This window comes from Acomys minous (genome assembly GCF_964271855.1).
Source record: "Acomys minous genome assembly, chromosome: 14".
NCBI lineage: Eukaryota > Metazoa > Chordata > Mammalia > Rodentia > Muridae > Acomys > Acomys minous.
The window spans coordinates 36,360,586-36,373,954 of record NC_140496.1 but is presented as its reverse complement, the minus strand read 5'-3'; the positions used below and the strand labels follow the sequence as shown (position 1 = coordinate 36,373,954).

Here is a 13,369-nt window from a genome sequence, read left to right as displayed (position 1 = left end):
ACCAATTTAACCAATTCTGTAGCCTATCTCCTACAGGAGCGGGGGAATTGAGAAGAGTGTTCGTGTTGACAGAGGGGTGCAGGAGACAACACAGAGAATCCTCAGCTTCCCAATCAGAAAACAAGCAATAGAACAAAAATAAAATATGTTCAGGCATCCCAAAACATGTCTACAAAGTGAGTCCAGGACAGGCAGGGCTACACAGAGAAACCCTGTCTCAAAAAATCAAAGCAAAACAAAACAAAGCATGTGCATCCCAGGAATGGCTCCTTTGTCCAGTAAATACTAACTTGTAACAAGTCCTAACTTATAAAAGTCTAGATGGTTTTTCTACATGTTTGGAAATAAGTTGACAAGCTCCTTAAAGGCATACTTTGTGCCTTGATCTTTCTTTAACAGTAGTTTGCTCATCTGGGGCCTAAACTGCTTAATGTAAAAAGTAGTCCTAAGACCAGGAGTTCCACAGCGTCAATGCTCTTCTTCGGTCCCTGGCTTTTCTGAGCTCATGGTTTCTAAACAGGTGCCCCTGGCCTTCGTAGATGACCTTTCCTAAAGGTGAGAGTGCCTGTGAACCTAGCTTGGTCTTTGTCTGTGTATTGGATGGACAGATAATGTCACTGTCTTGTCCTGGCAGCCTGGTTCTGCTCTTCTGTGTCACTTGCAGCAAAGGGTCCCTGGAAGTATCCCCAGACCCCAATGTGCCTGGGAGCCCTGCAACCCCCACTCTTAACAAGCTGGGGTGTGGAGACTGTACTGTGGGGGTTCCTTCCCTTCCTGTTCTTGTTTTCTGTTTTATTCAAGTGATGTAAATTTGAAGCTTTAGCCAAGGGGCCCCAAAGCAGTTTTTCTCCACTTTTCCCATTTTACCCGCCCCCCACCCAAGTTCACGAAATATAATGTAATGAGGTTTTCCTATGGGTGTGAATATTTTTATCTTAAAAGTTTTTCTCCTCGAATACTTAATCTGAAAGCTGACAGAAGTAGACACATTGTTGAAAAGCTTCAGGTTTTTCTGTAAAGAGTTTCAGTTTTTGCCTGAAATCCAGGAAAACTTATAATTAATTTTACAATTTGTCTCTGCCGAGGGACTTCATTTGTCCTGAATTATTTGTTTTGAGTAGAGGAGCACTTCTTATCTGCTGTGAGCTGGGATTGATTAGTTTCTTTCCCTGCTCAAACTTTTCAAAATCTTTCATTTCTTCAGCGTGTTCGTTCTTTGCTCGGTGGCTGGGGAGGGTGTCTAGGAAGGCTGTTCTGGGATGTAACTTTGTGGCTTGGAGGCTTGCCCTTGGCTGACCTTCATCTCTTAGGATATGGTCCTTCTGTGATGTTGTCTGATGGCTCTGCAGCGTGCCCTACCCTCTTGCCATTTCTTCGGCAAGCTGTCTGGAACATAAACACTGCGAGTCTGCCCACAGAGGCTTGACTTCCTGTGGGGGCCATTCTGAAACCCAGATCTGGCTCGTGAGGAAGTCTTCAGTGTCCTGCCACTGCTCTGTGGAAGGAAGATTCCTTGTGAAGCTTCACTACCCTCTGTGTCCTGGATTTTATCCACCTTTAGAGCTCCGGCTCTTAGGAGTCCATATTGCTCATGTGACGCTTGCAGTCCAGAAACGATTGTGCGCTTACTGAACCACGCCATTATCCTCACTGGGTGTGTGTGGGAGGAGGTGGCAGGCGGAGGGGGTTTCTCTCCTGCTCTCACGTTGGGTTTTCTCTTCTGTCACAGTCCAGACCCTGCCGTGTCCTGAGTAAGTTGTAGACATCACTGGTCTCCCTCCACCCGCTGACCATCCTTAACTTGTAGTTTCCCCTGCATACCTTAGGACTATGACCTTGGGCTGATGGTGCATCTCAGTGGTGGAACTTGCCTAGCATATGCAAGGCCCTAGGCTCGCCTCCCAGCTTTTCTCCTCCCTCCAAAACATCCTTGACTTGAATTGAAGGGCCCTCTAGGCATGAGTTCCAGGCAACCGTCAGCGTAATTACACAGACAGAAGCACTGAAATCTCTGCTGTTGACGGAGGGAATAGGAAGTAAGAGCTAAGAAAGGGGCCTAGTTTTCTACTTGTAATAATGGTGACTGTAGACTTGCATATAAAGGAAATTATTGGCATACAATATTAATTATATGTATATTAGTTAAGAAATTCTTGTGTTATATTTTGATTAGCATTTTAACCTCTACCACCACTCTGATGATGCTTCTGGCTTTGTTCCTTGTATAATAATATAGCTGCATATAGCTTTAAAATGTAAATGAAATATTGGGCTTCATTTATCACTAAATAGAGTCATTTTTCCTCCAAAACTACTTTGGGTGAAAATAAAACAAAACAAAAACAAAGAACAAACAAACCACCCCAAAACCAAGTCAAAGTCAAAGTGGTGAATTTTGGGGATGTTTTGGATATTTGAACTTTGACCTTTAAATTTCCATTGTCTGAATTTTGTGAATATTCTCCTCCTCCTCTCACACCTTCCTCCTCCTCCCCCTCTCTTCCTCCTCCTCCCCTTCTCTTCCTCTTCCTCCTGGCTCTCCCCCTCCTCCCTCCTCTGGATACCTGATTGGCCTTGAATTCAGAGATCTGCCTTCCTCTGCCTCCCGAGTGCTGGGATTAAAGTGTGCATCATCACTACCTGTCCTACTTCTTTAACAGTGTGGTTCATGGGAGCTTGGCATATGCCAAACAACTTATAGGCAAGCAGGAGCCCATTGCCCCTGCCTATTTCAAATAGCATGGGGCAAGTGTTGTAAGTGACAGTTGCTGACAATGATTACACATCGATATCCCTGCAAAAGTGAGCACCACTATACATAAGCAATAACAAATTTATCACACATACAGCTTCTTTCTCCTTTCCACAGCCCAATGGGGGAGAGAACCCTCCAGCAGACATCATTTTAATGAGCTCCTTTCAAAGGTGCTGGATTTACAGGGAACACCAGGAAGCACTGGTTACTGCTCTGTCTCTGATTGTGGTTCAGGGACTTTCCTGGTGCCAGATCAAGAAGAGTGTCGGGATGAAAATCAGAGGGGATGGGCAGGCAACTGGCCTATTCTGCTAGCCTGCAGACCACATGCCTGGATGTGTACACTCAACAGCACACACAGCCCCTAATGCCACACACATGCACGGTGTTGGTTGGTTGCCATGTCTGTCACCATTAAGGCCACCTGGACAGAGCATCGTGCACCCTTGGGGAAGCAAAGACATAAGCATATGCTTTCTTTTGCTAAAGAGCTGGAGGTCAGCTGATCCAGCGTTAGTTACTTTATTGTTGGAGGCTGTTAGTCATGTTCTACTGTCAGGTGTTAGTCATATGATGTCATCATGACTGTGTTTGGGCTCAGCTTGGTCAGTATTTACCATTGCCAAATCACCAATAGCAGGAGTCCATAGAGGTCTGCAGGTGTTTTCTGTAAATGATCAAATCATAGCTGATCTAGGGGTTGGTAGGTCCAGTGGTCTTAGTGTTCCCTGGCCATCTTGCTGTGAGGTGTGAAGCAGTCATGGGTGTGGTAATGACTGGCCATGGTAGGGTTTAGTTAAACTAGTTAGGAAACTGGCTGTGAGCCTGATTTGCAGGCAGCCTCACACTGTGTCCTTGCTCTAAAGCACAGCTGAGAGATTCTGCTATAGGGTCCAGAAAGGTGTCCAAAATGAGTGAGATGAAATGGCCGCTGGGGGCTCTGGCTAACAGAGAAGACATGCCTTTGCTAAGGGGCTGGTTTGGACTTACCTCTAACCATGTTTAATTGGCTCAGAGATGCACGTTTTGACAATTCAAGAATACTTGAAATTTGGATTTTTATACAGGTTTTTAAAAAAGCTTTACTCGTTTTATTCTATGTGTTGTGGGTGTTTTACCTACTCATATGTATGTGCATGCCTGGTGCCCCGGGATCTGGAGAGGGTGTCAAATCCCCTTGAACTGGAGCTACACACAGTTGTGAGCTGCCATGTTGGTGCTAGAAATGAGGCCTGGGCCTCTGGAAGAGCAGCTCTAGACTGCTGAGCCATCTCTCCAGCCCCTAACGGAGTGGAGTACAGTTTATCAGTTTATCAGTTGCTAACTAATTTAGACTTTTAAAGAAATGCAATGAAGTGGGGGCGGGGGAGGGCTGGAGAGATGGCTCAGTGGTTGGGAGCATTGACTGCTCTTCCAGAGGTCCCAGGTTTAATTCCCAGCAATCACATGGCAGCTTACAACTGTTTGTAACTCCAAAATCTGACACCTTCACACTGACATTCATGCAGGCAAAAACACCGGTGCACATAAAATAAAAATACATTTTTTTTTAAAGAAAGAAAGAAATTCAGTGCAGCTGAAGCTGAGTGCCTACTCATTCTTTTCAGTCTCACACTAGCTCTCCTTTAGCCAATTCTTGTATCCTCAAGTGTAGCTCTGCATTAGGCATTAGTAGAGGCATCTGCAGACTGCACCTCACATGCTACCTGTGGCCTGTGCTGGGGCTTCCACAGCCCTCCTGTGGCCTACAGTGACCGTTTTCTGCAGATCCTCCAGAAAGATTCCAAAAGACACAACTGGAAAGACAGCTGTGCCCTAGTAGTAAAGCTTTTTTTCTTCTAAATTGTTCCCTCTAGGAAATGGCTTTGAACTTGTCATTGCATGGTGGTGTTTCTAAAGAAGTGTATTAAAAGTTCCTCTTAACTCAGAAGTGCCCACAAAAACATGTACAGCATCAGGAAAGGGTGCTACCTGTATTCACAGCACTTGGGAGACAGAGGCAGGAGAATTGCTGTGACTCTGAAGTAAGCCTGGGCTACAAAAGCGAGACCTTATCTGTGGGGGCAGGGAACATGTGTTGGGAAGGAGAAGAAAGATAATAAAGGCTTAGAGTCTGCTAAGGTAACAATGTTCCATCTTCAGCTTCAGACCCAGAGGACTGAAGAGAGTTAGATGTGGCATTAAAGGCCATTTGCTAGCAATCTTCTCTGTAGATAGCAAGAACTTGGCTTTTGCTCTCTTCTTTTCCTTATACTTGGTAGATGTGATATGAATTGATAGTCATAAAGGAATTCCTTCCCCTCTGTTCCTCTCTACTTTATTCTGCCCCACCCCACTTTCTCTGCTTTGAACTCTTATATATGGTCGCTGTAGAGGAAGATGCTCAGAATGCACGGACTCTATATGGGCATGCCGTGTCTGGGATCTGGGCACTTTGGGATTATTGGGTGGGAGCTAGTGATGTGTGCTCTGCTGTCCATCTTATGGTACCCAACTTTGCATCATTTTGCCTTCAGTAATCCCTCCAGTATCCCTGCCAGTCCAATCATTATTACTTTCAAGTCCCCTTTTCTCTAGGAGTTCTGTTTTGAGTTTTATAGTCCTTGTTGAAGCGTCTCCAAACCTTTTTAGTGTTTATTCTACTTTAGCAGCAATATTACATTTTTATTTGCTCTTTAAATTGTATTTTAAAACCATGTCGCCAGCTGTGGTGGCGCACGCCTTTTAATCCCAGCACTCGGGAGACAGAGGCAGGCGGATTGCTGTGAGTTCCAGGCCATCCTGGTCTACAAAGTGAGTCCAGGACAGCCAAGACTACACAGAGAAACCCTGCCTTGAAAAACCAAAAAACAAAAACAAAAGAAAACAACGGTGTCATTTATGTATATGTGTGTTTACCTGTGAGAGTTCCTGCGCATCGTATGTGTTGCACGCAGGAGCCCGTGGAGGCCAAAAGATGGAGGAGTAGGAATATTGATACTAATAGACTGCGTTGTGGGAACCAGAAGCAGCTCAGTGCAAGTTTCCACCCGTGTCTCCTGGTTGCCAGAGCTCTAAAGGCAGATGCAGACCATTTCCGGAGTACAGCCTAGTGGGTTAAAGTGTGATGGCATTTAAATTTGAGATGCTGTCTTACCAGTTAGCAGTGCTGATCTAAAGGCCCCAGTAGAAGGAACCCTCTACCCAGGCTGGGCTCATTATTTCGGTTAGAGACACCCCACATGCCTGGCACAATCCTAAGGATATAGCAAGTGCTCAGCAAATATTTCCTAAATGAACTTGAGACGTTTTCAGCCATCCCTGAAAGACTTAGTGAATGTGAGAGTTACGCCTTCAGCTTCTTTGTGTTTCTCTTCCACTCTAGACCCAGAAAAAAATGAATCTGGAATTTTCCCCCAGAACTATCACAGTCACTGCATCTTCATACAAATTCTAGCCACTTCATTGTTTTGTTTTTTCTCTTGAAAATGTGTGAGGTGGTTCTATGTTATTGTTACGTCAAAGCATTGGTATTGATTGTGTGGTATTATGTTGTCTTGGCCTGCTAGTGGATGTTGAAAGTATTCTGCTCTTTCAGCTTTAAAGTTAGCAAACAGCACTACAAGCTACAATGCCTACTCAATAGTCACTATCACCCTTTGCAAGTAGGAGCTGTAGGGTACATACCCAAAAGTAGAATTCTTTCAAGGACTGAAGGCTTCTGCATTCACAGCTTTAATATGTGTTTGCCAGATTGTCCTTCACAAAGGGTATGGCTGAGCTAGGTTGCCACACTCTTACCAACACTGCGTCTTTGAAAGTGAAGACATAAACAAAACAGTGTCTTCTGATCTAATAGGTGGTAAATAGTTGTAAGTTTAATGTGCTTTCTTTTCTGTGAATGGGTTGAAGAATCTTTCCCTCTTGTGTCTCTGCACGTCTCTTTATGTGTGTCTGGGGATCACTTGCATCCCTGGCTGATTTCCTTTTAATGCTCTGCCTTCCTGGCAGTTGCCCATTGAACTAACTGCTGATGTGTAAGGACTGTTGGAGTAAGACAGATGTCCCGAGGCTGTTTTTGGTTGTTTAGACTTCCTCATCTGCAGTGTGAGGGTCTGGTGTTTTGTCTATCTGTGGTGAGCTAGTGTTTGAAACTATTAAATGGAAAGTTAGAAATAAACCATTAGTAACTTTGACACTGCATATTTTCTTCTGAGCAGGTGAAATCTGCTGTTCTCCTTACTGTGCCCTGCACAGGATGAGTCACCTCCATTCCAGTATCTCTGAGCTGTATACACTAAAGCTGCAGTCTTTTGGTAACTTGCAGTTATCAGGTCTGCTGTGGTTATCCTGCAGTGTCGATGTTCAGCTAAACTTTATTATTCCTGACAGCAGCCCCAAATCGCAAGTGTTTAATGCTGGTGGTTTGTAGATGCCAAAGAGGAACCATGAACTGTTTGCATTCAGTGAAAAGATAAAGTCCAGTAAAGTATTTGGGATACAGAGATGGCCATAGAAACAGGGAGTGTATTCACATTCCTCTTGATATGTTTCCTTGTTTGTTTTTGAGACCGAGTTTCTCTGTGTATCTCTGGCTGTCCTGGAACTCACTCTGTAGACCAGGCTGGCCTTGAATTCACAGATCCACCTGCCTCTACTACCCAAGTGCTGGGATTAAAGGTGTGTGCCAACACCACCTGGCAGCTTTTATTAGCCCATCTTATTGTAATTTGGTCTATTTTGTTATTACTATTAATCTCTTATTGTGACTGATTAATAAAATAAATTTTGTAGGTATGTATATATGTGAAAAACATAATTTCTAGGCTTCCCATGTTTTTTTTTTTTTATCTTTGGAATGTGTCCCCTATGAGAAAAAAAGGCTATACCACTCACCTAAATGTTAATTTTGATCATCTTCATTTTGACTACTTCAGATTTATAAGTAAATTAAGGTAGAACTGATATCTTCATTATGTTTTATTGCAGTGTGTGAATGAGTGAGTGTGTGCGTGTGTGTGAGAATGTGTGTATGTGTGTTTGCGTTAGGAGGATGTAGTCTAACCTTGGGTACCCCCCTTGGAAGATTGCTTACTTCCTTTGAGATGGGCTCTCTTATTGGCCTGGGGCTCGCCTGTTAGACTAGATTGGTAGACTGGTTAGCCATCAAGCCTTAAGGGCCATGTATCTTCACTTCCCTAGCATTGGCATCACAAGCATGCATCACCACACTGGGCATTTTTATGTGAGTTAGTTCTGTGCTTGTAAAGTAGGAGCTTTGTCAGCCAATCTTCCAAGCTTAGGGGGTGCTCTAATTAGATACCATTGGGTTGGTGGTTCTCGTCAGACTAATGGTAGATGTTTGTGTTGCTAAGCTTCTACATTACTTATTTTTCTATGTCTGCAAAGTGACACTATGGCCAAGGCAACTTATAAGAGACAGCATTTAATTTGGGGCTCACAGTTCATCATGGTGGGGAGCATGGCAGCAGGCAGGTAGGCATGGTGCTGGAGAAGGAGCTGAGAGCTTACAGCCACAAACATGAGGGGGGAGGGAGAGAAGGAGGGAAGGAGGGAGGGGGAGAGAGAGAGAGAGAGAGAGAGAGAGAGAGAGAGAGAGAGAGAGAGAGAGAGAAAGGAGAGAGAGGAGGGGAGGGGAGAGGAGAGGAGAGGAGAAGAGAAGAGAAGAGAAGAGAAGAGAAGAGAAGAGAAGAGAAGAGAAGAGAGAGACCCAGTGACACTCCAGCAAGCTCACTCTTCAGAGTCCTTCTCAAACAGTTCCACCAGCTGGGGAGCAAGCATCCAAACACAGGAGCCCATGGTGCCATCCTCTTTAAACACCACAGCACCCTTCTTTAATTCTTAGATTTGGGCATAGTTCTATTGTTGGCTTTGAGACTGTGGCACGCCTGTGTTATATTGTGTTGAGAAACTAGCTCCTAGTCCATTATATTTATATTGTATGGAAGAATAATGATTTCATTCAGTCATATCTCTCTCTCTCTCTCTCTCTCTCTCTCTCTCTCTCTCTCTCTCTCTCTCTCTCTCCCTCTCCCGAAATATGATGAGTTTTATATCTTAAGCTTTTGGATGTGAGCTACTTTGTAGAGATGCCCTCATATTCCTAAAGGCCACAGAGTGTTTCTCTAATGCTATGCTGGGCCTAGCATCCATGTTCTTATTAGTTAGAGAGTTAACATTGATGTTAGATGTGAGATTGGTTTGTGTGTAAGTGTGTCTCCTTTTTGTTTTGATATGTATTATTTTAATAGATGTATCTGGAACATCTTTGTCATGCTCTTCAGCAGAAGGGACAGCCCACTACGATGACCTGTTCTCTAAATGTATACAGCTGGGAGGTTGTGTTTTGTTTTTGTTGTTGTTTTTAATTCTTTGGCCCTGTGTTTCCTTGAAAGAGGATGCTTTTGTAGTTTCTTCTCCACCTTCTATGGTTTCTTTAGCTCTCACTTTTTCTGGATTACTATGGCAATTAATATCTTTTGAAATCCCCTTAATTGAGCTTTTCTAGTTTATTTGCTTGGTACTGAGCAAAATAATCTTTTATTCCTCTCTGAATCTGTTTTTTTCCCTCACTATTCAAGTTTTTGTGTAAAAGATTAATCTATGGTAAGAATATTCTTAAATGTCTTTTTAAAAACTATGACACAAAAGGACATTCTTTACACAACATCCATATTGTATTAAAATGCCAGTAATTTCTAAGGTGCTAGCTGAGAGCTCAGGGATGTAGACTTTGTCTTTGCTGATCACTTCCCCTCTCCCAACAGGCTCTGAGGATGAAAGCGAGGACGAGTCCAGCTTCGAGGGCAGAGATCCCGACACTTGGCATGTTGGTTTTAAGATCTCCTGGGACATCGAGGCACCGGGCTTGGCAATTCCTCTTCACCAGGGAGACTGCTATTTCATGCTGGGTAATGTGGGGAGACTCGGGGTTGCCGCTCTTTCACTTGTCTGAGCTTAGATCGTGGGGGCACATGCGGGGTCTGTCTTTTGAAATAAACTTTTGAATACTTTGTATTCACAATGATTTTTCCCCCTGGGAACATGTACCTCATTACTTTTTTGTTTTTATTTATTTATTTGTGTGTGTGTGAATGTCCTGCTTGCATGTATGTTTGTGTACCACATGCGTGTCTGGTACCCATGGAGGCCAGAAAAAGGGGTTGGATCCCCAGGAACTGGAGTTACAGACATTGTGAGCCTCCTTGTGGGTGATGGGAACTGAACTCAGATTCTCTACAAGAGTAGCACGACAGTTTCCTGTCAGGATCAGATGGCATGGCTACAGTATCTTTCTTTTACTCCTGTTTTAATTCCTTGGGAAGTTGTATTTATGGGCTTACCGTGAATGACTCTTGTGGAATTTGGGGTACTTGAAATTTTCCTGTTTTGTTTTGGAGTTTTTCTCCCAACTTGTTTCCACTGCAAAATCTACAAATGTATGCTTCGATTGTCTTTTCTCCTGAACCTTCTGAGGGGCCAGGGAGTGGCTTGCCATGCATGTGTGAGGACCTGGGCTGGATCCACAGAAAGAACCCACAGGAACAAGCCAGGTGTGCTGCTGCGCCCTGGTAATCCCGGGACCAGAGAGGAGACGGGTCTCCCTGGGGCTTGCTGATCAACCTGCTTAAGCTAGAAAGAGACTGTGTCTCAAATAACAAAGTGAACACTGAAGGAAATATACCACGGTTAACCTTCTGCTTAAACACACACACACACACACACACACACACACACACACACACACACACACACACTGAAGCACACAGGCGCACCTTCACAGGAACATGCACACGTGTGTACACATGAGCACACACAGCTCCTCACAGGTTATTTTCTCCTTGGCTGTGCTGCCAGGTGTCTCAGGTTTGTCTCCTTCCTGTCTGCTTACAGAGATCTAGTGGTCTGTTGGCTTTCTAGCTAGGAAGAACCGGGGCTCGCGATTGGCTTTTGGTAAGGATTTTTTTCTGTAAAGCTTGGTGTCTTCAGAGTTTCTGTCCTGCAGGTACAGAGCAGGGTTCCAGGGGACATTGCAGAGCAGCAGGTCTGCCTCCTTGTCTCCTGGATCTCACTGTATGAAAGGGAACATCAGCATTTCCCAGACTGCAGTCCACCTTCTGTTGGTGTTCACGGTCTTGCCATAGTCACTTGCTAACTCTATTTTTATGTGCTATTTTCTTTAACACCTACTTTTTTTCCCACCACTGGAAAAACTTAATTTTGAAGGTGATTTTAGTATCAATATTTTACATGGAAAACCAGTATCAACTGGTCCAAGTCCAAGTGTTTTATAAATATAAACGCAGAGAAACCAAAAGTGTTAAGTTCACACTACTTTTCTTTGCTTGGAGATCTTAAGAGTCTGAGTCTTGTTCTTTGCTTTAACAAGAGACTAACAGTTTATATAAGTACTATTGAAATTATTCTCACAGTGAATATATGCCAATAAAAAATGTATAGTAATAAGAAGGAAAGAAAACAAGAATCTTATTATTACCCCTAATGCTGGACATAGATTTTCATCATTTGATTAGCATAGTGGGTACTAATATGAGATCTCCTTGCTGAGATAGAAATTATTCACATTAGAGAAAACGAGGGTGGGGCAGACACACCGGCCGACAGACACACTAACATCATTAGCACTGAGGGAGTGTTAGTGCTGCAGTAGGCCAGTCTGAGGCTTTTTGCTTGGTTTTGCCGTTGGATTGGAAGGAGCCACGTGACTTAGTTCTGCATCCTTTTGCAGCTTAAGGTTGGTGTCTTGCTTTCTTTCTGCAGCTTGCTTTCCAGTATACAAACCTGTTTCGCATAAGCAACCTCAGAGTCTATAAGCAGTCTTTGGCGGGAGATGTCAGAAGTGCAGATCTGTCAGTTGCTCCATTCATATGCAGCAGAACAGAGACCAGAACAACCAGGCCACAGGTTCCACACACAGTGCTTTTCCCACCCCAGTTGTGGTCCTGTCAGCTGGATCTCAGGCGCGGAAACCTCTGCAGTGCTGGCAGTACTCAGGCCATTTCTTCCCGTCATTCCCCTTTCTGGTTTCAGGATCCAACTTTTTATTCTGACATCTCTATTCCCTGTCATTAAATGCCATTTGTCTAAAAAGATTATAACTCAAGTTTTGTGTTCACCAAAACTTTGGATATTTGGCTTGAATTCAAACAAAGGGTTTCTCTTGTGATACCTTGCTGGTACTTTCTATTAATAATTTGTATACGTGGAGGCCATGAGAGCCAGAACAGGGCTTTTTTAAGTAGCGTCCTATTTAAATGTACATGAAAGCCAGGAGAGTGGCATTGTAAAAGCTATCTTTTACAGCTGCCTTTTGTGCATTTACTACCTTTCTCTATGACGTCTTCTGATTAAAAAGCAAAGTGTGGAGGCAGGAGAGACAGCTCAGCGCTTGTGCAGAGAACAGGAGTTCAGTACCCAGTGCCCATGTTGGGTTGGTTAGGGCCGCCTGTAACTCCACCTCTAGGGCATCTGGTACCCTCTTCCTGGCTCTCTTGGTACCTGCGCTCCCATGTATATTTCCACATGCAGACACACATGCATGATTTAAAAAGGAAAAAAAAAAGCAGCACGTGTTCATTCTAGAGAAAAGAAACTCTGTAGACTATAAAAGAAAAGGATATAAAAACAAGTTTCATATGTGACTAGTATGTTCCTGCCCAGCACATGAATATCTGGAATGGCAGTGATATTAACAGCAAGCACATCTACTAGGAATTAATGGCAAGCCAACCACTCTGTTAATTTGCTTGTAACCGTGAGAGGCAAACGTTAGCTGTCGTGAGAGAAGAAGTTTAGTTAGACTGGTAGACTTAGCCGCGGTTCCATAGCTAGTAAGAGGCAGGAGTTAGAACCTGACACGTGTGTCTGCTCAGGTTTCAGCATTCCCACACCAGGCCTTTCTTTCCCCCAGGGACCCCCATGTCCCCTCCTCACCCTATTCCAGCCCTTGGCTCCTGATTTGGGCTTTCACCCCACTTTTTCTCCATTAAGCATCATGGCTCTGCAAAAGAAGAAAAGATGACAGTGTTCTGTTTTGATTTGTTTTCAGTTTTAAAGATTTTTTTCTTTTTAATTTAATAACTGGATTAGTAATGAAAGCATTTAATGAACTACATTATTAAAACAATTACACTTTCCTTTTGATATAATCATTACAAGGAAAGTACATGTTCAAACATTCACTGAGTCTCTAAATGCTGTACGTGATAAACTCAAGAGATTCATGCTTTTTTTAGAAGTTGATATTCAGGATATAAAAATCTAGTACTGTTTACGTCCTACCTTCAGATATAGGTGGCATTATTGGTTTCCACCATCCTGTTTCAGGCAGAGTGAGTGTACCCCAAAGTCTGCATTTAGAATGCATTTTTATGAGGATATCATACTTGATCTTTAAAATGAATTTTGAGTACTTCTCTTATAAACTACAATAAGCTCCTATTTTAAAAACTCATAATTAAAAAAATTATAAAAGCAACTGTCGTGTAGCGTTGCCTTTTGACATTAGCTTTTAAAAATCCAAATCCAGAGGCCGTTGAGGGCTCTGGGCCCTACGCTGGTAACTGAAGCCTGAACTTCACAGCACTTACAAAA

General features: G+C 43.4%; 1 protein-coding gene across 1 annotated transcript in view; it reads left to right on the top strand.

Annotated features, from left to right (window-relative positions):
• Window positions 1-13,369, top strand: part of FTO (FTO alpha-ketoglutarate dependent dioxygenase) — a 357,684-nt gene that overhangs the window by 113,871 nt on the left and 230,444 nt on the right. Inside the window, exon 4 of the mRNA XM_084756998.1 lies at window positions 9,523-9,666. Coding sequence (XP_084613124.1) covers window positions 9,523-9,666 — 144 coding nt within the window. The remainder of the gene's footprint in view (window positions 1-9,522; window positions 9,667-13,369) is intronic.